This window comes from Echinops telfairi, unplaced genomic scaffold (genome assembly GCF_000313985.2).
Source record: "Echinops telfairi isolate 266 unplaced genomic scaffold, ASM31398v2 ScPeMD7_7400;HRSCAF=8409, whole genome shotgun sequence".
NCBI lineage: Eukaryota > Metazoa > Chordata > Mammalia > Afrosoricida > Tenrecidae > Echinops > Echinops telfairi.
The window spans coordinates 51,234,349-51,261,914 of record NW_022111300.1 but is presented as its reverse complement, the minus strand read 5'-3'; the positions used below and the strand labels follow the sequence as shown (position 1 = coordinate 51,261,914).

The 27,566-nt window shown below is 42.5% G+C and overlaps 1 protein-coding gene across 1 annotated transcript in view; it reads right to left on the bottom strand.

Moving 5' to 3' along the window:
- The window catches only part of CDH7 (cadherin 7), a 148,503-nt gene extending 121,139 nt beyond the window's left edge, over positions 1-27,364 (bottom strand). The window contains exon 1 of the mRNA XM_045296073.1: positions 26,930-27,364. Coding sequence (XP_045152008.1) covers positions 26,930-27,139 — 210 coding nt within the window. The 5' untranslated portion in view covers positions 27,140-27,364. The remainder of the gene's footprint in view (positions 1-26,929) is intronic.
- Between the last annotated feature and the right edge of the window lie 202 nt (positions 27,365-27,566).

The following is a 27,566-nucleotide window of genomic DNA, read 5'->3' as shown; positions in this document are numbered from 1 at the left end:
AAAAAAAAAAAAAAAGGCAGTGGTGTGGCCAAGGAAGAGTTAAATTCAAATTTGAACAGATGCGTTTTCTAAAACAATGGAAGACATGCAATTCTTCCCATCACAACACCGTTTTGGGCAGTTACTTACTTGTATTTTAACCCCACTGACTTCCAAAGAGCACTGATGAGGGCCATCTGTGATGCCTACAGAGAAGGAACTATACCCAGGGCTCATGAATCAGTGTTAGAGACACAAGAGAAACCATTTCTTCATTCATTTTTCTATTAAAAGACCCATGGGTTGAGAAAAGCAAGGCACCTCATTATCCAAAGCCAAACTAACTGCCACCACGTGGATTCCAACTCCATAGGGCAGAGCAGAACTTCCTCTAAGGGTATGCAAGACTGGAAACTGCTCAACATGAAGTTCGCACTCAACTCATAGCCGCTGTGTCACCCAGGCTCCAGCAAGGCCCCTAAAGGGCTTACAATTTCAGTAGGAGCTCATTCTTGGTTTGGGTTGTCTATCTGCCCTAGGACTTTCCTGAAAGAGCCTTCTTAAGAGAGAAGCACCCAGGACTCAAAATTTAGAGATGTTCTCTGTCTGATTCCTGCAAATTGTAGTACTAGACAAAAATGGAAAATAGCATGCAACCCTGGGAATGAAAATAAACAGGTTTTCTCTGTACAGGTATTTCTGTTCAGTTTTGTATCTCAGCACACTGTGCACCTTCACGTCACGTCACCTGCTTTCGAATCAGCTCAGCACCAACTCTTGTTGCATATCAAGCTACAATAAATCCATAGGCCAACTGACTAATTCACTAAAAAACAAAAATCACAAAATGGCTTACGACACTTCTAAAAACTGAGATAGGTTAGTCAATAAGTTAAGTCCTCTAAGCAGTCATTGTTACAAAAGCAACAAAAGGGGCATTTTTAATTACCATATTTTAATTTAATATTTAATTAAATTATTTAATTACCATTCTATACCATATTTTATAAATCTGAAGATAATTCTTTTTCAATATTGTGTTTTAAGTCTTGCCATACCAATAAGAAAATAGAAAGAAAAATTAAAGGCATACAAATTGGCAAAGAAGTAGTAAAACTCTGTTTGCATATGATATAATCCTATGCATCAAAATCCCAAAGACTTAGCAAGAAGATTATTAGAACAAATGGAAAGAGTCAATAAAGTGGCAGAGTAAAAGATCAATATCCAAAATTCAGACAGATACTCACTTGTTCATTAACACAGAGAACTCTGAAACAATGCCATTTAAAACATCTTCTCTAAAAAGAAAATACTTATGAGTAAATCTAACCAAAGAAACAAAACTATCTAAGCATAAAAACTATAAGGCACTACTGCAAGAGTCCAAAAGAGCTATACATAAGTGGAAGAATACACCTTGTTCATGCATAGGCAGATGTAACATTGTGAACATGTCAATACTACCCAAAGTGATTTATAAAGATGACGCAAACTTGATCCTGATTGCAGCTTCATTCTTTAAAGAAATGGAATAATGAATCACCAACTTCATATTTTTAAAAAAGAGATAAGAGGAAAATAAGGGAAGTACTCCTAAAAGAGAAGCCAGTAGAGAGCCTCTTGTTGCCCAATCTCAACCTCTACTCAGCAGCCATAAGAGTCAAAACCCTGGGTCAACAGCAGGTACACACACCAATGTGTGTGAACTGAGAACTCAGAAGAAAATTCAACCAGCTATGGACAGTGGACCTTTGACAAAGCAAAGAAATATATTAAATGGGGAAGAGAAGTCTTTTTAACAAATGGCTCTGTTCCTGGCAAAACTGAATATCCCTCTTGCAGAAAAATGAAACAGAATGCATATCTCACACTGTATACAAAAATTAACTCAAGGTCAAAAACCTTAATGTAGAACCTAAAACTATAAAGACCATCAATGAAAAAGGTAGGGATGAATTAGGGGTCCCATTGCATGGTACACATGCACCATCAAACCTAAAGACGAACACAAGAGCTCCAGTTTTGACAGGGCCATTTAGCAAAGGGGACTATTTAATGTATTTTGTCCCGTTGTCAAAAATCAGCTGTCCACATTTTGATGGATTCACATGCATCAAAAGACTTCACGCAAGGAGTAAACAAGAACACAATGATGGGGGGAATTTGGGGCCTGTTATAATGGATAAAGGCACGAATCCCTAAAATGTATGGAAAATTTCAACATATCAATCACAAAAGTACCCCCGAGTTTTAAAACTGATGGGAATGAATACACTCAAGGTTGTGGAGGGAATGAATAGACCAAAGAAGATATTCAGGCAGACGACAAACACGGGAAGAAATGTTCAAAATCAAGAGCCATTAGAGAGATGGAATTCCAAACAATAATGATATATTGCCACACTCAAGCATTTATAGCAATTTTAAAATAAACAGAAAACAACAAATGCTGGCTCAAGTATGGACAATATTAGACTTTCCTACCTTGCTGGTGAGATTATAAGACGGTGCAATGACAGTGAAAAATGGAAAGAGGAATACCATATAATCCAGCAGTCCATCTCACTTGATACAGGTCCGTGGTAGTTTCATAATCTGTTGTCAATTTGAGATTTAAGAGTGAAGGGGTGGAGTCTAGCCTGTCAATCAGGTCACAGTTTGATGTCCTCATTTGGAGGCACTAAGGAGATAAATAGCTCACTGGAGGAAGGATACATGCTTACTCCCTTCTAGATATTCCTGTTGACAAGCCAGATGGAGCTGCGCTGAGGCAGCCAGAGCCCTGGGTCTGGAGGAGCCATGTAGAGACCCATGTCAGCACTGAAAGGCTTCTACTGCCACTGGATCCACAAGACTTTCCACTCACTGGCCTGTGATTTTCCTGCATTCAGTGTCATTGCATGTGTCTTATGAATCTGAAGAGGGCTTTATAGTTTGGTACTGGACATATGAGCTAATATCAGACTTATGGACTTGTTCTGGACTGGGCTGGGATGTTTTCTCAATATTCAATTGCTCTTGTATATAAAGCTCTTTCTTAAACACATATGAGTGTCAATGAATTTGTTCCTCTAGTCAACCCAGACTAACACAATGGCCTAAAGAAGAGGCACAACATGCATAAATATATGCATGCCCAGGTTTATCACTCACAGAGCTATTTGCAACAGCAAGACAAGAACACAAACCATCCTAAATAGTCATCAATTGAAGAATGAATAAACAAAATTTTATTGTGTGGTACATACACACAAAGGAATACCAGGCACCATAAAAGAATGATGGTGACTCTGCAGAACACCAGGTACCACAGACAAAATCGGAGGACAGTATATTGAGCAAAACTTGTAAATTACAAAAGCACAGCGATTGTACGTGAATGTAAAATGTCAAGGAAAGGCTTCCACACTAAAAGAAATATTCTTTCTGGCAATGGGAGGAGGCAGAGTGAGGCAGGGTAAGTCACCGGCTAGTGGGTAGATGGACACACTTGAACTGGAGTGAAGGGAAAGGCAATTTACAATAAAAGGGAGGTTGGCCAAAACAAACAATAAAAAGATGGCGGCAGGGAAGAGCACTAGGATGAGTGCAGGAATTAAAGGCAATGAGTCAAATACTGTTGTATACACAAGCCTGCAAAAACGGGTGATCTGCGTGTTAATGCAAGGATAAGCACACAGGCTAAATGGATGTGGGGAGGAGGGGAGTGGAATTACTCAGCAAAGTATTTGTTTACCGGGGATATTTGTACATTGGTAGTTACCCCGGCTGCACAGAGAGCCATGAATGGATACATATCCCACGGACAAAGTTATGAAACTCTCTTAAGATACAGCCAAACCCTTTAAGGAATGAGTCCCGGTGCCTGGGAGCTCAGGATCATAGTCTCGGAAGCACCAAGGTTCACTGACATAGCATACTGCACGGAGATAATGTTCTTCATCCTCCGTGGTGAGTATGGATTGGGGTTTTTAAAAATGATGAGTGGTCATCTACAGTGCAACCATTGTTCTAACAACCATATTCAGAAGAAAAAGGAATGATGGGAATAGAAGATACTTTGGAAACAGTCCAATGGACAGACAGACCATGCCAACGTCAGTCTCCACAACCTTGAGACTAGAAGAGCAAGATAGTGCCCGGCGTCCACTGCCAACTTCTCTGAGTGACACCACATTGGAAGGTCCTGGAGAGAGAAGGCTTAAAAAAAAAAAAGAACAAAACAAAATAAACCAAAATCATAAAAGAGACCAGGATTTCTGATGAAATAGATAATACTGGAACCCTTAAGACAATGGCGCTGAGTCAGCCTTCAAAACTGGGACTGGATCACCTCGGTGGTGCAATTGAGAGCCCAATGGGAGGCCGGGTCTATGAGGGACAGTAATGATAGGGACGTACCCGTGGGTTATAATAATGAGCCATCTGACATCAAAAGGTAACCTTTACAGAAGGACACAGCTCAGAAGGGTCCAGGAGAAAAGGATTGGAAACAGAAGACACATGGAAGAAAAAAGTCATGTCTCGTGCTGGGGATTGCAATTAATGAAATGAAACAAAATGTGTATGCATGACATTAAAACCATGATCTGCTCATTAAACTTTCACTCAATCTATAATAAAGAGGGGGAAAAAAGCTAAAAACAATTTTGGGTGGTGTAGGAGAGGAAGTCACATCTTCTTGGAAGAACCTTCCTTTTCCTTTAGGGCCTGGGGGAAGGGAGAAAGCAGATTAGCCCGGTCTGGCTTCTGTGCATGAGGAAGGCCCAGCGATGCCAGCGTGTGCGTTCTTTCTCCTCCGTCAGACGGGTCCACGTGGAGGAATAAAGGACACAAGCCAATCCGTCCATTTGAGGGGATGCGTTCCCTCCAGAGTTATAGCTCCAGAGTTTCCTTTCCTAGCCCAACAGTAAAAGAGGAGGGTTTGGAATGGCATTTGCATTCATCTTACAAAGCAATACTAAGCATTTTTATGCTCAGATGTATTGAATTGGCCCTGAAACTCCTAGGATTTTAATCTGGATATAGCCATGTGAGGTGATTATTTCTGCGCATGAAGAAATACTTATCCTAGTTACTGGGGGTTTTCTTCGGCTTTGTGTTGTAGAATTACATTCAAGAACAGTTCCTTGTGTGTATCACACATCCTGCATTTCATGTTATTTAATTCTGAAGAAAAAGAGAGGGGAAAAAAATTGCCCCTGGCCTTCATTTTCCCTGTGGTTTTCTTTGATTATTCTTTAGAAGCCCTGCCTACACACGTGACTCTTTTCCAATGGCAATTTCCAGAATCTTGGGAATGATCCCTCTCTCTTCTGAACTATCTATGTCCCTTCCTCTATTTATTGGTAAGACTAGCAGATCTGCAAAATGATTAGCTTCTACTCATTTATCTTTTGTGATGACATACATACATAAAGCCTGTCTATTCAAGTCTCCAACTTATATCAACATAATGATGTTCTTGTTAGGTGGACTAGAGCCAGTCCTGGCTCCAAGTGACCCTCACTGTACCACAGAATGAGGCATGACTCAGGTGGGCCCGGTGGAGCTTTGGCTGAGCCATGGCGATGGTGGAGCCCGTTGTTGCAGCCAGGCATCAGTCCATCTCATTGAAGGTCTGCCTCTTTGTGTGCAGACCCTCTGCTTTCCCAAGCACTCTGTCCTTCTCTGGCAACGAGCCCCTCCGGACAAGGTGTTCAAACATGTGGCATGAAGTCTCCTCATCCACACATCTAAGAAACATTCCATCGGTATCTAGGTGATAAACCAAAACAGCAACAAAAAAGTACCCTATTTCCCCCTCACAATGTTACTCTTTACATGTCTGCATTTTACTCTCCAAAGTGTTACATACTTGGCATTAATTTCCAAACCTTAGACTAGAGATGTTACCATTTGAGCTGAACTGAATTAGAAATTTAATGGAGTAGAGGACGGGTAAACCGTAGCAATAGGTTTGAGCCAAACTGCAGACTAAATGAAGTTCTGACCTAAGGCATGCTCTTAAAAGAGAGAGAGAGAGAAAATTAACTGAGAGATTAACAAGCAATCCCATTTATCTAGTTCCATTAAGCATCACTTTTCATCAGCGGAATCCTAATGGCACTCGGATCTTTTGCCTCTTGGGAAACACTCAAAGATTTCATTAGCCTTTGAGATTTGGAAGTATCTGAGGAGACAACAACCTGTGTGTGTGTGTGTGTGTGTGTGTGTGTGTGTGTGTTCTTTCTTTTCTTCAAATGTGGAGGTTGAAAAGCTGCCCTATATATTTGTCAGTCTAATTTGATGTGGCAAATGTAAAGGATTTCAATTGACCTGAATGTGGGAAGTGCTTTTAGGATGTCTGTCTACCTAAGTCTTACTCATCAATAATTAGCAAAATAGACCGTGTTACAAATACCACTTGTGGAAGTTACATAATCTCTTGTCAACATGAGTGAAGGGGTGGAGTCCAGGCTGCCAATCAGGTGATAGTAAATGAGACCTCTGTGTTGGCATGACCTTATCCTGAGGATTCTGAGAACTCCAGTCTTCCTCCCTGGAAGTAGGGTACACACTGTCTCTGCTTCATCCTCCGGGTTGACAAGCTACATGTAAACACACAGATGGAGCTATGCTGCTGATGGAGCCAAAGCCCTGGAGCTGGAGGAGCCACATGGAGACCCACGCCAGCACTGAGAGGCTTCTACCTCCACTGGATCCACAAGACTTTCCACCCACTGGCCTGTGTTCTTCCTGCATTGGGCATCATTGCATGTGCTGCATGAGTCTGAAGAGGAATTTATAGACTGGTATCAAACATGTGGTCTAATATTGGACGTAAGGACTTGATCTGGACTGGGCTAGGATGTTTTCTTAAAGTACAATTACTACTCTTCAATACAAAGCTCTTTCTTATACTCATGAGTATTTATCGATTTGCTTCTCTAGTCAACCCGGACTAACACGCTGCTCATATCCTAATTTTCACACATAGAACAAGCAACTGCTCTTCCAATTTCAAACAATTCCCATTTAAAGTTTCACACTTCATAAGTATCAAAATCTTTTAATAGGTATTTTCTGATTCATGGTGGACTTCACCAGTGTGGTATAAGGTGTGGCATGACTGACCCTTGGTGACCGATAAGAGAATCAAGAAGGGCATGAAGGTCTGGCCTGTGCACTCAACATTTGCCATGGGATAAATTGCCTTAACTTCATCCCATTGTCTTTCTACACTATGGTGTTCTCATTAGATGCTGTCGAGTCTATCACAACTCACAGTGACCCCATGAGGTTTCCCAATCTTTATAGAAGGAGATCACTAAGTCTTCTCCCATGTGGCCCTTGGGTGGGCTTGAACTGCCTAACTTTTTTTCTTTAAGAGCCAAATGTTTAACAAACGCTCCTTCAGGACCTCTTCCCTGGATTATACTCATCGGTTTCTTTTAAAGAACACATCAAAATCCAGGCCGGAACTGAGCCCACTGCCATGGTGTCCTTGCTGATTCAGAGCACCCCTACACAAGACTTCTGTGAGTGTAACTCTTTATAGGAACAGACATCCTCAGCACCCTTCAGTAGAGCAGCTGGTGTCTTTGAAATTACTGACCCCGAAGCCTAACCCACAGCACCATCAGAGCTCCTTAGGTCAGTCATAGGAAGTGACGGTCCAATACAGATTAAAACTTTTTAAAACCACTATCCACCATACAGTCCAATCCTTAATGAATGCTTTCTATGTATCAAACATGATGTGCTTTGCATACTCGTATGTTGTCTAATTTAATCCTAACAGCTGTATTGCATAAAACCTGTTATTAAAACCTTTTTATAGAGATGAAACTGAGAAAAGCTGAATAATTTCAAATAGGTGGTGATGCTGACATTCACACTCACATCTCTCCCCCTACCTAATGACGCTGCCTAAAGACCTGACAATGAGGCTGACATCTTCCTGCAGTCAGCCACCATTCACCGGGACACCGGACCTGAACCACACCCAGGATACAGAGTCGAGGACTGAGGATGAGTCCCCACCATGCAGATTACATACAGTCTCAATTCCTCAGAACAAATTAACAACACTCCACCCCCCAACACCCATACTTTCTAGATTCCTTACACTTGGGGTTTGTTATCTGCCCCTCCTTCATCAGGAAACTGAGATCTTTTGTTTTGAGGGAGAAGAAATAGGTTGTCCAAGGAATATTCCAGAAAGGAACACAACTACTTTACCACCCCCACCCCCACCCCAACTCTTTCCCTTCATTTACTTCCTTCTGTAGAGCCCAAGGAGGATTATCTGGCTCTTGAACTCCCTCATTCTAAGTGATTTGGATGGTCTGGCCATCGTTCAAATCCAGAACTCTGGCTCCTAGGGCCCAAGCCTACCTATTCATTAGACTTTGTGGCATCCTGGAAGTTGGAGGTGAAAATGTGACCAACACTGTGTCTACAACAGCCTGTGTGACACGGAGCAGGAGGGGAGTGCAGGACCATGGCCTCGCGCATGCGTGCTGTATCACCCATGCAACAGCCTCAGAGAGCACAGCTAGTGGGGCCTAAGTCAAGGCTGCTTTAACTAGTAAAACCAAAGGTGAGTGCTGGAGGAATGAAAGGGGCATGCAGACAGAAGCAAGCACTGACAGCTTCTGGAAACAGTTCATGTAGTTTTCTGTGATCAGAGGAGGTTCTGGGCTCTCACTTATCATTCTGAGATATACAATATTTGGGGAAATCAATTTTGGTTTTGTTGGATACTATTTGAGTTTCTTTTGTTTTGATCATATTCATGAGGCATTTGTGGGCATATATATTTAGCACCTAGACTTCATTTTTTCTCACATTTCCCTCAAGAGACAACGATACTATTCTAAATGGCAACAATAATAATAAAAGCCAGTGTCAAGATAGCTTACATTACCAGAAGACTAGAATTCACCTCCAGAGAAAGGGAAGCCTTCAGTTGTACTGGGGGCAGGACAGAGGGTTCACCCTGGTTGTGACACTTTAGGACCTGCCATCACAGGCACCACTCAGTCTGGGAATCAGGTCCCATGCACACACAGTACTTGACAGTGAGCGTTGCTCAATCTTGTCCAGCCCTCGTCTGAAATTGTGGAAGGCTACAAAAGGGTTGCCTTTTGCCTTTACCTTGCATAATTGTTGATTTAACCCAACTTCTTAAAAATAAAAGCTGTCCTAAAATTCAGTATCTCACAGCACTTCCAGTGCTCACGCTCCCACCCCCAATAGGGCAAGCCACTCATAAATGTGAAGAGCAGCCAGGGGCCGTTACTGTCTCATGGAGGCTCCACGGACAGTCACCCATCACATCAAAAAATTCTGATTCCTAGCAACCCCGCCTGGAGTTCCCAAGATGATAGATCTTTAGAGGAGCAGATAGTCGCATCTTCGTCCCGCAGAGCTGTTCATGGTTGTAAACCACTGGCATTGTAGTTAGCAGTCCTCACAACACCACTAGAGATCTTTTCAAGTACATCCTCATCCCCCTCCCCACCATGCACACACATACACACCTTATCCAATGGAGACACATTACAAGGCCTCTGTGGACATCACACATAGTACCAAGCCCTATGCGTACTGTGATTTTTTTTAATATATATGCATACACATACTTATGAGAGTTTAATCGACAAACTAAGCCCCACAAGTGATGGACAACAATAGTAATACTCTAGACAGGTTACAACAATGCACTGCCCCAGAGTTAGGTGAACATGATTTGATTCAAGTGATCCTGGACCATCAAGCCATGGCTATGGGAACACAGCTGGCCAGAGGTCATTGAAACGATGGAAAGCAAAACTGAAAAGAAGACCTCAATTACTGTCTAAGGGAAGGAAGCTCTGACTGGTATAGCATCATCCTCGAAGTTGTTGGTCTAGCTGAGCCCGCTGTTGACACTAGTATGTCAAACTGTCTCCGTTGCCTCATTGTGACTGATCCTGCACTATATCAAACATGATGACCTTTTTAAGTAATTGGCCTTTCTTGATGTTGTGCCCAACGTGAGCAAGGCAATGTCTCACCGTCCTTGATTCTGAAGGAGCAGTTCGGATGTACTTCCTCCAAGAACACTGGGTTAGTTGCACCAGCAGCCCTGAGGATATTCAATATGATCCCCCTACCCCTCACCAATTCAAATGAGCCAATTCTCCTTTAATCTCCCTCCTTCATTGTCCAGCTTTCAAAGACCAGCCATGCTAGTCTCAGCTGGAAATTCCATGAAACCTTGTTGCCCACGGGCAAACCTTCTGGTATTTACAATAATGATGGCAACATTCCAGCATCACAGCTACCCACAAGTCACCAGCAGAAAGGATCCCTCCCTAACATTTTACATCACCCTGCTCTCCCTTGCATGTTGCCGAAACTGCTATTTCCATTGCCTTTTGTTTGGAGCAGCTTTCTGGGGTCAATATTGCTGTTCCTCTTTTATTCATGGATAGCATAAGGAAAGCATTATTTGCCCGAGTTCACATTGTGAGTATGTGGTAGAGACAGCTCTCAGGCCCAGATCACACGATGACAGTGAACGATGCATTTCCAACACAAGCTGCTGCCCTCCTAAGTATTAGACCTACGGCTGCTGATGACCCATTTGGAATAGTGTAAAAGGAACTTCTGCATTCAGAAAGAGACTGAATGAATGTCAAGGCCCCAAGCAGGTGGGGGGATGGGAGGGTGGTCAAGGGGAACTGATGTCCAAGGAGTTCAGGAAGGAAAATAATGTTTTGAAACTGATTGTGGTAGCAGTTGTGCACTACTCCTTGATGTGATTGAACGGAAGAATGATATGATATCTGTATTAACTCCCAATAAAATGATTTTGAAACAAAAAGAGAACACATTCTTTTTTTCTCTTTGATGTAAGTATTTGATATTAATATAATATTTCCATTTCAATATTAGGATGCCCTGGTGGTGTAGTGGGTTACGTGTTGGGCTTCTAACAGCAAGGTCAACAGTTTGAAACTATCAGCTTTTCCATGGGAGAAAGACAAAGCTTTCTACTCTGGTGAATGGTTAGTCTCAGAAGAAGTTTTACCCTGTCCTATAAGATTGCTATGAGTCAGAATTGACTTGATGGCAGTGAGTTTATATAATTTGTTTAAAAATCATTGAATTATAACGTGCATCTCATGACCAAAATTACTTCAAATATTTTTGTGTTCTTTAGTTTGTTTTTCTGGGTCAAATGCTAAAGAACTCACACCCTGGAGAAATTGTAACAGAGCTATGCATGACTGTGTAAGCCTCGGTATGGTCCCTAACTGCATCCTCCTGAAAGCCTGCATTATATTCTCACATGCCGTTTTTTGCCCTGGAGAGAGTGACTAAGCAGATTGCTGTGGACCACTGGCCTGCATCAGTGTGCCCAGATTGCGAAGAGATCCAAGTTGGGCATCAATCAGAAGTCAGGGCTGGTGCAACGAGAGTAGCAGGAGAAAAGAGTTTTATAAGACATCCCTCGGTGGATGTCTACAGTTCACACTGTTGTACTGAGAGTCACGGCGAGTCAGCGCCGACTCCATGGCACTTACTAACAGCGTTTTGTAGTTCTAAATTTTGTTGTTGGTAAGTGCTGTCAGATCAGATTCATGGAAACCAGATGTACAACTAACTGGACTGTGTACTGTTCAGTCATCCACCCTTCATACACTCTTCCCCATGTGTGCGCCCTGGTCATTATGTCGCAAGCGACCTGTTCACCTTTTGTTCACTCACCCAACACTTGAACCAGCATGATGGCCTGCTCGAAAGGTTGGTTCCTTCTGATAGTGTGACCAGAGCCAGGGTGAAGAAATTTCAGCCTTGCTTCTAAAGAATATTCTGCCTCTAGCGCTTCCGAGAGAGATGTGTTTTTCTGGCAGTCCGTGATACTTTGAAGATCCTCTGCCAAGACCATAATTCAAACGTGTCCGTTCTTCAGTCTTCCTTATTCTCGTCCCAGGTCACTGGGGCAGTTAAAACGACCGTGGTGTGGGTCGGGCCCCCCAAAGTCCTCAAAGTGACGTCTTTGAACTTCAACACTTCTACATATTCATGGAGATATCTTAGATCAGTGGTTCTCAAGCTCGCTAATGCTGCAACCCTTTCATACAGTTCCTCATGTTGTGGTGACCCCAAGCATAAAATTATTTCTGTTGTTACTTCATCACTGTCATTTTGCTACTGTTATAAATCTGGCGACCCCTGTGAAAGGGTTGCTCGACCCCCAAAGGGGTTGAGACCCACAGTTTGAGAATCATTGTCTTAGATGGATCTGAAAACACACACACACACACACACACATACACACGCACACACACGCACACCACTTCCTCATCCAACCCTCCCCATGGATTTCTGTCACCTTGTATATATCCCATATATATTTTCCAACCTCAATAGGAATCATGTTTCCATTAAATGATCAATGGGAAGGGAGTCTTGTTTCAGCTATATTTCCATGTCAAGTTTTATATGACGAGTCTATCACTCAATGCTAATTTTTGTAAGCCGTTTTCCCAAGAGTGTGTCTCATCTATTATTAAACTTGCTTTGTTTTTACACATTGCTCTGCATTTCCTTGCAGCGTCCATGTCCAGGTTTATTAAAAGTTACTCATTAAAAATAACTCATCTCTAGAGAGAGTAACTGGACTAATGGTTCCTTGGGGGTCTGGCAGGGAAACTTGGGGGGAAATAGGGAGCTAATAATGATGAGTACAAGAACGAGGAAAATTTTCTAAAAGGGATTGTGGTGATGCTGGTACAACTCCTCTTGATGTGACTGAACTAGTGAATTGTATGACATGTGAATTACATGTCAGTAAAACTGTTTAAAATAACTCAGACCTGCTAGAGAAACCTGATAATAACTGTATTTTTTTAAGTAAGTTTAACTTTCAATGGCTTGAATTTTCTTATCACTGCCATCCAGTCAATTCTGACTTATAGTGACCCTCTAGGACAGGGTAGAACTACCCTTCTGAGTTTGCCAGACTGCAACTCTTTATGGGAGTAAAAAGTCCCATCTTTCTCCAGAGTGGCTAGTGGTTCTGAACTGCTCACCTTGGAGTTAGCAGCCCAGCAGATAGCCAATACGCCACCAGGGTCCCTCTAAATTGAAGGCAAATGATCAGAACTCCACCCTGGTTTCTGTGAAGCAAGTCTAATACACCTGATGTACACCTGGATCCATTGCAGAAAGGACTTCCATTGTGTGCTCAATGGTGAGGCCATGGGCAGATGTGGAACTCGCTTCTCAGACGTGTCATAAAATCTCAGATGCCAGATTTTATCTTCATTTTTCTTCATTTCGAAGAACCAAGTGCAGAATGCATAATCACCTTCCACATCTATTTGGTTCCCATGCGGACCCTTAAATGACTCACCAATGAGGACAGAATACCTCATTTCAGTCTGGTTGGACTAATTTCACTAGTGCTGATTATCATCACTCTTTCAACTGCACATCTGTTGAACCTGACAAATTTGTTGTCCAAATCTTGATTGTATGTTTTCAGCTAAAGACCTTAAAACATGAAAGCATTTTAATTGAGGGTATGAGTGCACATTCTTAAGAGAACCACCCTTATCAGATAATTGTGCACTGTTTACACACAAGCACTTGCTGGAATGGTGCTAACCACGCTGGTGCTTTAATCATCATTCTTGTAACAGAACTCCATCTTGAGAAATCACCCTTCTGCATGCGTCTCGCATAAAACAGGGATGCTAGTCCAACTACAAATGGAAATGGTTTCACTTGCTGCCTTCCCCCTCAAATAAAAGATCAATTGGAATCTCTCTCTCTCTGGGTCTGGGCAGAAGTGGAGCCAAAGGTTATTTCAAGATTTGAGCTTAAGTAAAACTCTGGCTAGAGATCTGGATGACCTTGACCCTGAGAGTGCTTTCCTTGTCTTGATTAATTGTGACTAGAGATTCCTGGGTGGAGGAAAAGGTTAAGGAGCTTGGCTGCTTAAAGAAAGGTTGGAAGTTCAAATCCACTCAAAGGCACCATATAAAAAAGATCAGGCAGTCTTCTGAAAAATCAGCCCTTGGAAAGCCTGCAGAACACTCTGGTTCATGTTATGCACATGGATCCACCATGGGTCAGAGCTGACTGGATGAAAACTGGCTAACTTGCTTAAAAGGACTTGTCCTAGGTCTTCTGAGGTGTGTTGTCATGTGGAACCCTGGCAGCATCAACGAACAATTCAGACCTTCCCTTGAAAATAGAATCCTTAGGAGTGGGGCAGAGGTAGGCTTTTCAAATCTCTGTGAAAGTTAAAACTTCTCCAGTGCAATATCATCCACTAAAAATGAGAATTTTTCAAGGATAACGCTTATGAAATAAATATATAAAAGTCCTAAGAACTCATTTGAAGACATGGCAGGGAGTGCCTTTTGGATGTTGTATTTATATAAAGCTCTTTTCTAGGGTTTATTCCTAAGTTGTATGTGTCCTGACCAACACCGTTTAACCCCTTATTACTATTGTTTATTCCTCTAATAACTACATTTCAAAAAAATAAATGTTATTAGTTGGAATCAACTTGACACCAATAGGTTCAGTTTTGATTTTAGTATGTACTGCTTATGACAGAAAATCCTCTTCCACTTGTCATAGTTTCAAAGCCTTGCACATACGAGGATAAGTCTGAAAGCATTCATACTAGGGTTTCAGTTCACATGTGCACAGATTTATTTCAAATTCTCCTCAATGCTGACTGGAGTGAGCAGATGGCTGCAGACAGGTTCTCTTCGTCATATGCTTGTGTCCTCCTGCTCTTTTCCGCTCTTCCTGACCACGGACCAGAGGTTCTCAACCTGGGGTTGCGATCCCTTTGGGGGTCGAACGACCCTTTCACAGGGGTTCCTTAAGATGCTATTTCTGATGGTCTTAGGAATGGAGACATGGCTCCTCTGTCTCCAGGCGTGTCTGGCCACATGCAGATACACCCACATACAGGGTCACCACAACATGAGGAACTGCGTTAAAGGGTGGCAGCATTAGGAAGATTGAGAACCACTGCTATAGACAGAACAGGACTGCCCCTGTGGATTTCCAAGATTGTAAATCTTTATGAGCAGAAAGCTTCATCTTTCTCCTATGAAGTGACTATTAGTTTCAAACTGCCGACCTTTGGATTAGCAGCCTATCATATAACCCAGCACTCAGATTAGCCTCATTAGAAGGCAGCTCTGGCTATGGGGCCGTTTTGTCTTCAAAGGAGTGATCTTGATAGATTTTCTGGAAAGACATAGGTCAATCATGATGGCTTATTATACAGAGCTTTCACGAGAATTGAAAACTGCCTAGGTGAGAAAGAGGCCAGAAGAGTTGCCCTGACACTGTTTCCATCACGACCACGGACTTTCTCATTCTTCCAGGGTAGTGAGGGCTGTCCTAGGAAAATGTCCTTGAGGGACACTTTACCCGGTCCATCTTCTATCCTTGGTCTTCCCTTTCACACTTCGTTTTGTTCCCAAAACTCAAAGAACATTTCAAAGGCACATAATTTGTGTCCCTTGGGGAAGCCAAAATGGTGGTTTTAATGTGCTGTAAATCAAAGAGGACAAAATTCTTCAGGAAGGAGAGAAATGAAAACAGCACCTTCTGAAGTGTAGACACCAAGACGGAGTCCAAGTCCTGAAAGGAGAGTGTCACATTTTGATACATTGGCTTAATGGTGTCTCTAATTTCATAGCATTACTTTTTGAATTGCTCTTATCTGTTTATTATTTCTTGATTTCACACAGAGGTTTCAAGGGGGTGAAATCATGGTGTAACGGGCTGTGTTCCTTTTAGGAGAGTGCAAGGGAGAATCTCTTTCCCTACCTTTTCCGGCTTCTAGTGCCTGCCCATGTATCTTAGTCTGTGCCCCACCCAGGACACCATCTTCAAGGTCAGCAGTACTGCACATCTGGCCATTCCTCCCCAGCCACTCTTCTTTATTCCACATACAAGGAGGAATGGCGTTAGACTGGCCTAATACCGTTATTCCAGAGTGTTCTCTATTTTAGGATAGGTTCCATAGAGAAGCAAAACCAGGAAGGTGTATGTCTACACAGAGATTATTTCAAGACAATGACATACCCAGGAATAGAGACAGGTCAGCTCAAAGTCTTGGGGTCAGACTGAAGAGGCTAATGTAGCTGCAGAGGTGACAAACCCAGCATTAGTAGGTCGGGCAACAGGCTGCTGGCTCACAGGCCAGTGGTTGAAGAATCCCATGAACTGGAAGTCAGAAGATAATGTACCAGGTAAAAGATTCAGAGGAAGTGAGCTCTGTTAGAAATAAACACCCAAAGACACTTCCCTTAACACTGACCGGATGATTCAATCAGATTAAGCATGGGAGGTGCTCCCATCATTTCATGATTGTGAAATTACATCACTCCATAACTGCAAAACGGTATCATTGCATAATAGCCTCCCATTACTTAACTACCGAGCTAATGAGAATCCTGGACCAGCCAAGGAGGTTCACAGCCTTCACCATCAGAAGCTCACAGTTTCAAAGTACTACACTTCATCACATCTGCAGAGGCTTGTTTTCCATATACAGTAATACTGTGAAGAGTTTGAAGGGATACGGCCTAGGCATCTCTGGACAATGTCACTCTGCTTATCAGGTGGCACAAAGGATTAAATACTGAACAATCAACCAAGAGTTTGGTGGTTCAAATCAATTCAGTGGCACCTAGGATGGCAGGCCTGGTCATCTGCTTCCAAGAGCTCATAGCCTTGAAAACCTATGAAGCGGTTAGTTCTATGCTGCACGTGAGGCATCACCATGAGTCAGACCTGATCCAAAGGCAACGGACACCGAAACGCTGCTTTCCAAAGGGATCACGTGAGTTATGATTACTTGACTGTGCCCTGAACACACTACTGTATTTCACTTACTCTTCTCAACAATGCAGAGGGAGATTTACTGTCACTGCTTCCATTCTACACACAAGCACACAAAGGCTCACGGAGAGTACGCAACAATCTGAGGTCAGACAGCACATCGGCTGCTTCATAATCTCCTAACAATTGTTTCTAAAGGATGCCTTGGGAAAATGTTCCCATCTCTCTGCAAAATCCTTGTTTGCAGAAATTTTTAATTGTGACATGCACGTCTATTTACTATCACTAAGCTGTGGAATATATTAACTGTTGTCAAAATTGATTTGTTATTCATTCATCTATTTCTGATGAACTCAAATGCATTCAGACATGAAATGCTATGTTTCCTCAAATTATAATTGGTTAACTTTATGATAGATTAGAATTCATGCTGGGTTAAGTAGTTCTAAAACTTTAGGCTTTGAAAAGAAAGAGAATCTCTTGATCTAAGTACCTATATATGGCTTTCTACCTGCACTTAATTGCAGCTCTAATGGTGGTTCCCTTACGCTCCTGATTTAATTTCCAATCTGTATCTATTATCTCATCTCCAATAAAAGAATACCGCTTTTCCTACCTCTTAAGATATTTTCAGAAGAGTTAATCAGTATTTACAAAGAAACAAAAATATTACATGCTCAGAAAAGAATCACCAGGAAGGGCTGTCATTGATAAATCATTGTAAACATTAAATATAATTTTATTCTGTGTTTACATTTCAACTCTCTTGTGAATATAATGATATGTAAGACATTAGGTTGCACTGTGATATTTCTTTTACCTCATACCACTCTATGAGTCTATTATTTTCCAAACAATGCTTTGTTTACAATTATGAATGTTAAGTATTTGTCACACCAACTGATAAATGTAAAACAGCTCATTGTATTCTGAATAAGAATTAGAATAAGAAAATGCACTTCTTTATAAATTCTGGAACAAAAGACTGCTTTCTTGGAATCCTTCCCTATAGGGAATAGTAGTGTCTAGTTCAGAAGAAAGAAAGCAAAATCAGTTTCTTGAAACATCTTAAACTGATGATGTGCTTTGGAGTGGCCCGATCAATAACTACATGCCATCATGTACTTTGCCTGGAACACTTAAATTAGACTTATATTTCCGAAGAACCCACTCCTTACCTTAAAAATGAACAATGAGCCCTCCAGAGTCACTCCCCTGAAGCTACAATGTCACTCTAAGTCACTCCAAAACTAGCTGTAATGTCTATTCTAATTCATAACGGTGGCTTAAATGAGCTTATACCGTTGCCAAGCCCTCCCAACATCTAATGCCTCCCCAGTGAAGGACCCTAGGAGACACTGCCTGAATTAGTGACCAAAGAAAGCATCACTAGGAAGGAGTCCCATCAACCTTCTGAGTCTCCTGATAGGACATTGTGGGAAGGGTACACATCACTTCTGTAGATTTGCCTAAATGGGCAATGTCCAGGGTATACATCAGGAAGAAGCATCAGCCAAACCCCGAGAGTGAGACATTCTCATGAATCCTTGCCCAAGAATGACGATAACAGTCTAAAAAGTGAAACCTGCCTAGAGAAGGATAAGAAGACATGAAAAGCAAATGACATGGGCCTGGATTTACCGGAAATAAAATGTTACTTTATTGGAACAAACAGTGAAAGCCGAGTCACTCTGAAGGTCCGCCAACATTATTAGTGGGTTCACCTAAGACAGTGAAAGTTAGACATGCCAAGGGGACCTCCAGTCATTTCCAAACTTTTGGTCTTAATAAGTTTATCGATTCTCCATTTGACAGATCAGGAAACTCATCCTTGAGCTTTGCTCAAGTAATGTGAGACTTGCAACTATGATGTCCAGCTTCTGCTTACTGAGCTTTGTAATATACCAGGTTTCTCCCTGAACACAAGGGGATTCCACAGAGTTGGCGGGGACATGGAATGAAAAGAGCATGGCATTTTTCTAAAAGCTTTTTGAAGGGCCCTCTTAGTTTTAGGAGTCTCTGCCCTATAGTCTAAGATTATTATTTCGTTCTTTGATTTGAATAATTGCACGCAAACATAAAAAGACCATGAAATCCTGGAGGTGGTCCAAGTGTCATATGCAAGCTTCGGTTTGCAAGTCCACACTTCAGTTCCCCTTTCCCCTTGTCTCCCTCCTACCTCCAGTGTGGCATTTACTTTGTGCCAGCATCATCTTGTTACCTGCTTGATGTAGCAACCACGCGGAATTCTGTCTGTCTTTCTCTGCAGCTCTTCTATCTAGCACGACTGTTCCCAGAGTTGTCCTTATCATCTGCCATTGAGATAGTCACTCACTCATGGCACCCCATGTACAAGGGAGCAGCACATTGCCCATGCTCTCCCAGCTTCCTCAGCAGTTGGAAGGGACCATTGTGCTCCACGCAGTTTCCACTGGCTGACTTTATGAAGCAGATTAGGAGTCTTCCTTCAAGCCTGTTTGACTTTGGAAGCTCCAATGCACTGGGCTCAGCACAGAACCTCCTCTGACAGAAAGAAGTGTGGACCTTACAAAGGAGGTGGACTGGCCAGGACTCGAACCTGGGTCTCCTACATAAAAGGCAAGAGTTCTATCACTTAACCATCTCTGAGCTTGGAAAGCATTTAAAAGAGAAGGAAGAATGAGGAAAGGCAAGGGAAGAAAAGCTGTAAGGGCAGGCTGAGAAGTACGTAACACAGCACTGTGGGGTACAAATTTCTGCAAATCACTCTCTCCAGTAATTATCCTGACACATGTAATCAATACAAATCCTGCTAAGCCTTGAAGACCAAATGTTGCTTATTCAGTAGTTGCCTTAACTGAAGAAAGGTTCCACAAGAGGGCTGATGCCTGACCCAGTCGGCTATCTATCCTGAGGAGGCACAGTGGCTGGCCTCAACACCCCTTAGTCAGTTCCCACAAGTGTCAAATTGAAAGCTTCTCTAAACAATTTCAGAAAACCCAATATCAAAATTCAAATGTATAGCTTGTCTTCCACACTAACTATAAACACAACATAGTCTCCACTCCAGAGGGGCACAGGGAAGGGAGATGAGAAAGGAGAGATGATGTCAAGGTACCCAGGACAAAATAGGACATATGGGAACTGATAATGGAAACAGTGGTTCAATTCTTCTTGACGAGATTCAATGATGCAATGACATGAAACCTGGGTTCATCCCCAAGTAAAAATAAACTGAAAGACTAAATAAACAAAGAAATCTATGTTTGGGGGCTCACACTAAATGCCAGCTACAACTGAAGAACAATTAGTTCTTACATCATGCCCACACTTGATATTTGTGTCTGGGAAGGGAACACGGAGGTTATGGGTGCTGCGGCCAAAAGGAGTGAAGAAATCAGATGGTGCCTGGCTATCAGATAAAATATCGTCTGGTGTCTTAAAGGCTTGTCTCCAAACAAGCAGCCATCTAAGTGAGATTTCCATTAAGTCCACAGGGAAGAAGCACACCATCATCAGTCACTGGAAGATTGTGAATCATATAATCCGAAATGGAGGTGAAAGATTGGTGCCAGAGCCTCAAGTCTGAGGATCTGGTTTGCAGAAGGCTGTGGTTGACAGTGGGAGCCCACGATTCATTGGTGAAACTACGCAGGAAATAAAGCTCCGGTAAACTCCCTTTATCCACAATTGAGGGTAGAAGGAAAGTGCTCACTAAACAGAGTGCCTTTGTGTGGAGGATCGAAGGTCAAAGGCCGAAGCCTCACTCAACAGCTAAAACTTGTCAACAGATTCCATCCCCCAGGACCAGCATGCTGGTTCCAAAATCAGATAATTGTTTTAGGTTGTATTGTTTTGTTTCCGTGGCAGGGTGAGTGGGGTGATGATGTCATGGTGTCCATGTTAAAAAAAAAATGTTTGGAGACTGGAAGCAAATGCTACTGAATGTGGTTGAAATATGGAATAATTTTATATTTGTATTAATCACATTTAAAGAAAAAGAAACCTACCAAACACACACAAAGACAAACAACAGTCTAGAACACAACTAGTATAGACTGAATTGTATTCATTATGTTTGTTGCCTCTGTCTCTGAATGCAGAGTGTATTGAACACACACACACACACACACACACACACACACACACACACACATGAAAGAAGGATTTTTTAATGAGTTAGATTAGTACAGATAATAAACAGGAAATTCAGAGACTAGCTCCCATTAGCCGGCATGGTTAAAATTGGGATATAACCCTATCCCCACCCCAACCTCCAACTTTCTAGTTCATGGCTTCACCTGATAAATAAAGCCTTTGATCATGACAGCCTTCATCTCCAACCCAAGATAACTGGGCAGAGAAAATTAGCAAAGTCTAACTGAATTAATGGGAGATTTCTGCTTTTGGAGAGGCAAAAGCAGACATAGTATGTGTTCTGCATGGTAAACTGAAGGAGAGGAATTTTAGAATTGAAGATTTTATGTGGAGAAAATGCATATATTAATAACTTCATGGTTACATAGGAGTATTCCGAGGGCTAAAAATAACTGCTAAAAACATACTTCTGAAAAAGCAGAACTTATTTGCATCCCACAGAGCTGATCCAGGGCCCCCTTCCCTTTGATGTCCCCAGGAGTCCCACACCTCTCTAGGCAGACAAGATGATAAGAAAGGGGCCTTTGCAAATTAACTCAGCTTGGAGAGAGATTATGAAAATGGGTTATCTACACATAGCTAGAGACACCAAACTGCTTTTGGCTTTTCCTAAGATTTGGTCAGGCTTAGCTGATCAGTATTTATAATGATCACATTTGCGGTTTGCGATGCTTATTTCCCTCCAAAATATCTGTCAAATGTCTAGTTTAGGCTGATGGGCTTCATGATATCGTTCGGCCTCCAAGCCCCAGCTTTCCCAGACTTGTTTGCCCAGTGAAAGCATCGAGCTGGCCCCTTCATCTGCGACCCACGGAGAGGATCTAGTTGAGAGGTGGAGACTTCCTTTCCAGTTCACTGAGCGTGCAAGCAAGCCTGGAAAGGAGACTCCCTTGGTGACAGCTCCTGCGGAGGTGTAATGAAATGCATTGAAAATGCTCAGCAACACTTTCAAGCAAGTTGAGATTTAAAAGCAAAGCGATCCCCGCACTGCATTTCTAAGGATTTGATTTTGTTGGAGGTAATAGGTATGAATCCTCCCTGAGAAGAAGGGAAGAAAGGGGAGTCGCAGAAAGGTAAGACTGATGGGCAGGGCCACAGAAGCAGACTGTGGAAGATGTAGTGGCAAGGAGCACATATTTCAGTGAAAGTAATGACCTTGGGCACAGCGATCACTGGCAGCCCATTAGGGGAGGAGAGATGAAAACACTTAATACCTGGAAAGGAGACAAGGTGGTTTGGGAGACAGATGTGTGTGTGTGTGTGTGTGTGTGTGTGTGTGTGTGGTGGTGGTTCAGAGACACTAAGTGAGAAACACCACGGTGAGGGAATGGTTGAGTGGAACATGCCATGGGAGGTCACACAATGCCTGGAAATGCCAAATCTTAGACACTCCAGAAAGAGGGGACACAGAGTCTCTCCAGGAAAAGAAGCCAGAGCTCCCATGTGGCTCCTCCTTGTAGAAGGATGAGTGAGTGAGTGAGTCAATAATTCAGGGTGAGGCACTTAAGGCCCACAGCATGATGTGGCTTTACAGCAGGGCTCATTCAAAGTATTGGCAAATGATTCATTCCTTAAGTCCACACATTTAAAGTTGGCCTTATTTCAACTCATACCATAAGGAAGCAGAGAGATGCTAATGATAATAGCCTTAGAGGGGTTTGGAGAGAGCTGGGGTAGTGGGAGGAGTGTGGTGGGGCTCCTTCTTAGGATAGTCCAATAGCATGTCTTACTTTGGTCTCCAATAACCATAGGTGAAACAAACCCAGTAAATGGGGTTAAAATAATATCATCAGAAGCCATACTAGATTTTGTCCTCATTGACCTAATGACTTCATTACCCAATCTTAGTTCATCTTGGCCACTGGTCATATATATTTTAAAAATCCTCAAATTACTAGGTATACTTTAAAAACAAAACAAAAATATACCTTGACGTTCGAAGTCCCTGTTTTAAGAACTGAATCATTCACAGCTCAATCACATTTTTCACACACTTCATATCCAAACAGAAAAAGACATACGTATATCTAAACTTTGATAAAATATCACATTTCCCCCAGCACCAACCCACTGCCATGGAATCAGTCTGACTCTGATCAACCCTATAGGGTGGGTTTGAACCAGCAACTTTGTGGTAAACAAGCCAAATCTTAAACCCACAGCCCCACGGGGCACCTTTAGATTTCCAGAACCTGGTTCATTTATAATTAGTAGAGGACTAGAATGGCTATACCTAAAGCTGAACTGACTGTACATTCCAAAGATGTTGATCTCATTAATTTCCGGGAAGAAATTTCAAGAGTCAATTATCATTATTCTCACTTTTGAAACGAGAAAAACTAAAATCTAGTAATATTCAGCAGCTTGTCCCAAAAGATATAACTCAGAGGCCATGGCATAGCTAGCGCAGAGACGGAAGTGGGTCTGTCACCGCTCTAGGCACCCGTCCTGTGGCCACACAGCACAGAACAGCACACTGAAGCCATCACTTTCTGTTTCAAATTATCAATGTGGCAGCCTCTGTTAGGCAGACCCCGAATCAGAGGTTTACACTGCAGTTCAAGGCTCCCAAGGGTGCACATACCTGAATGCGGGGGTGTGGAAAACCCTGATAACAGTAAAAATTTTCTGAACTCCCAGTGACTGAAAAGTCATTCAAAATCAAAGGAGTCCTAAATCGAAGAGCTAGATGTCATGCTTTGAATTGCCTAACAAGAGAGTTAACGTCATTAAAAGCCATGTTTGACTAGTATGTTTATTGTTACTCTGATTCTTCAGCTAAGGTATTGGTGTGTTTGATTGAGCCACAGCCAAGAATGGAACTAGTTCAGATGATTATAGTTCGAGGACAACGGACGAAAGTGGGCCTGGTTCGGTGTGAGCACGGAGGGCCTCTCAGGGATTGTTGGAGATCGAATGGCAATGGCAATTCTATTTATAGGAAGGCTAGACAATAGCAGGCAGTCAACCATTTGTACCTGTGTCCCACGCCAGTTGACTTGGCCCTCAGCCTCATCTTTCTTCTCTTGTGCTCAGACTGCGAATGTACTTCTCCCTCCACTTGGCTCTCATGGTTCAGAGGTTTCTAACAAGTTCCAGTATACCCACTTTATCTACCGATATCCCAGGGCTATGTACAATTTCTCCTGCACAAAGGAGGTCTGAAGTGGAAAGGTTTAAGAAGCCCTGTGCATGTGTCCGGATTGTCTTGATGGTAAATAAAAATGAATGGGGTCAACATCAAGCTGAGCATGTGGGACACAGGTCCTGAATAGTTGAACAACTCTGCCTGCAAAGCAATGGAGAGACACAACACGTGTGGGGGCATAAGAAAGCCCCAAAGATTCATGGTTGACTGTGAAGGAGTCTCTGGTCATTGTGCTCTCAGAAACCTTCACTGTTGCCAAATGTTTCAGCACCCTCAGAATTGAGTTACACGACCCCTTAAGGGATCACACATCAAAGGGTAAGACACTGTGGAACTGACAGACAAATTCACCTCGGTAACAAAGACTGATTAGGTTTTTTTCTCTTCTTCCCATGGTTACCCACTCATCTAGTCTTCCGTGTATTTGTTTACAATGGCCAGTTCCCTCCGTACTATAAATCCTTCCAGTCATAGCCATCACTGCCCTTCACTAGGGGAAAATACAAAAGGAAAACAACTATTGCACACATTTAACCAAATGCATTGAGGTTAAAGTTCCTATTACACCCCTGGCAATTCAGATCAACAACTTAAAAAGAAAATTTCATCATCCAAGGTACAGAATCTAAAACTGAAGCTCTCTGCTACCTTGTTCCAAGCAAGTAAAGATTGCTTAACGAAGGCTTCTCATTTGTCTTCCATGTCTATAAATTCTCTATTCATTTTGAATGCTTTTACTGTCCTTTGTCTGTTTTGGTCAATTAAGTGTTTGTTTGCATTTTAATCAACGTTCGTCCTGAGTGTTGTACTGTAAACGGTGGCAAAAACTTTCAATACACAAAATTCACCAGATATTTTCAAACTTACTTGCCTGTCATTTCATCAAATCTTCTAAAAGAACTTGCCTAACCAATTGCAAGGGAGGCACAGAATACCCCATGGTATCCAGTCAGGAAACCCTACCATTTCTCTCAGAAAAACACACACCACACTGACCAGTGCCTCCTTCAATAGTCAGAGGTACATAACGCAGTGGCCCTCATCCATAGCAGCTTAAAGTGAAATACAAAAGTTAGCTGGGCATGTGTTCTGAATTAATATGTGGAGATTACAAATTTCAAAAGAAGTACTGTTTGTTTATCTGTTTGTTTGCTTTAAAGCATTTCAATATAATTTCCTTTTGGAAAGGCCGCCTTGTCAGAGCCTTATTCAAAACCAAATCAATGGGAATTATTTAGTTGTTTTTAGAAAATATTTTCATTCTCACAAAAGTATCATTTTTACCTAAGAACTACTGGCATTGTGTCTCTTGGTTGACTACTGTAAGCCTGTCCATTGACAAAAGATGGATGAGTTTTTTCAAAGTCCATCAAGAATGAATGAAAGTAAGAGCTGGATTCTTAGTCAAAACACTGCATGATCTCTGTGCTCACCAACACCCCCAACCTTTTCTTTTCCTTTAAAGAACATAACAACCATGTAAAGTGAGAATGAGTGAAATCTAACTTACATGCAGTGTAGATGATGGTGCCGTTGATGACAATATTATGGCAAAAGAAGAAGAAATGACTCAGGTATACACTTGCACTCTTATCTACTGTTTTTCAGGCCAGTATATAAATATATAAGTGTTTTCTCCGGACTAGAAAAAAACAATCCACATCCTTAGAAATCGTGAGCTATACCTTCCTCTTTTCACATTATACTATCAGTCAGCACTCATAATATATAGCGGCACTACAGAATAAATAAATGAACAGAACAAATGTAATCTAGGTTTATACAGATGCCCACCAACAAAAGTAAAAGTGTGTGTTTTCACCTTTAATAAGCTGTGGTGGAGGGGGTGGGGTGGGGCTAAGGGGCAGGGATCTGTGGAGTGGATAGCAAGGATTCTTCCTCGGTTACTCAAAATTGAAGCAATCCTTCACAGACGTGCGTGCTGTACCTCAGTAGATCAGAAAAAGAAGAGCATACAATTGACAAAACATCAGAAGTGTGCACTCAATGCAGAAAACCTCTGCTTATACTCTAGAATCCCAGGAAATCTTTAAAACTGGATGAAAATGCATTGTACCCGGTCACAGACTAGGCGTGGAGAAGGGATACACGGGAAGTGGGGGAAAAGCCATGCTCTCTTTCTGTGCCCCTTTCAGTTCATAAGCACCCAAGAAACCGCCTGGCAAAAAATCCAACAGAAGCGGACTCTGAAAACAGCCTCATATTGACTCTCATAGACCAACAAACAGATGCACTTCATACTGACCTCTCTTCCCACCGGGTTTGACTTACGGGACGGTGGGAGTATAAGATGAAGAAAACCAAACAGATGGCTGCAGAACAGTTCACAACGACCATCAAAATACTGAAAACACCTTGAATGTCTTACGTTATAGACCCAAATGGCTCCGTCATTTCACTTGGCAGTCTTGAAAAACCAAGTTACCAGGAAAAGTCAGCAAAGAATACAGCATGCACGGGCTTTCCTTACAAGACTAAAATATCAGCTGGCCTCAGGAGCCCACTCCAATCCACTCCTTAGCTTGTTTCCTTAATGAGCTACAAGGTCAATGGACACCAGGAGATTTTTCATGGACCAAGGAAGGCATTGCTCACTGCCTTCCGGCTTCCCTGGGCTGGCTGGCTGAGTCAGCCTCTGTAGAAGGGCAAGTGTTGCAGATTACACGCGGGACTTCCTAGGAGCGACAGCTTGATGATCCCCAGCCCAAATCAAGGTGAGCAGTTCTCCATCAACCACACGCATGGACCCTGAGCATCCGCAAGAAAGGTCGCAAGCCCTACCTTTCCTACATAGAGGGGGTCAGAGCCCATGTACTCCTCCAGCACAAAGAACTGATTCCACACCCAGCTACGCTTGGTCCGGGGCCTCCCTGCCTGGAAATAGGGCTTGGAGCTGGACCTGGAGAGCTCCGCTTGAGTCATCCCAGAAAAGCAGAGGACAAGAGCGATGAGCTGCAGAAGATGGCAGAACTCCACTTTGCCCAGCTTCATCTTTTGTTTTCTTTCTTCCGTGCTTTGTCCTGTGTAAGGAGAAAGAAAAAAAACAAACAAAAACCCTTGACAAGGGGGCAAAAAAAAAAGGCACAGTTCCAGTTGGCTTAGTAGCTCTTGCCTCCAGCAGGGTGTCAGTCGGGAGTCCAGAGATGATAATTTGTAGAGTGTTTGAGTGGCAGAGGTCACCACTGCCGAGGAGTCTTGGCCAGAGAATGGTGTCAGAGGTACCTAAGAAGACAAAGAGAGGAACTGGTGTCAGAGACCAAAATGCATGACCGCTGGTGGCCTCCATTCACTAACGTCACACCGCTCTGTCCGGCTTTCATAATCGGTATGGACATTAAAATCTCCACGATGGGCTGAGATCGGAAATGACAACGCTGCCATCGTATTTGTAAATGACACACTACACGACATGCTGAGG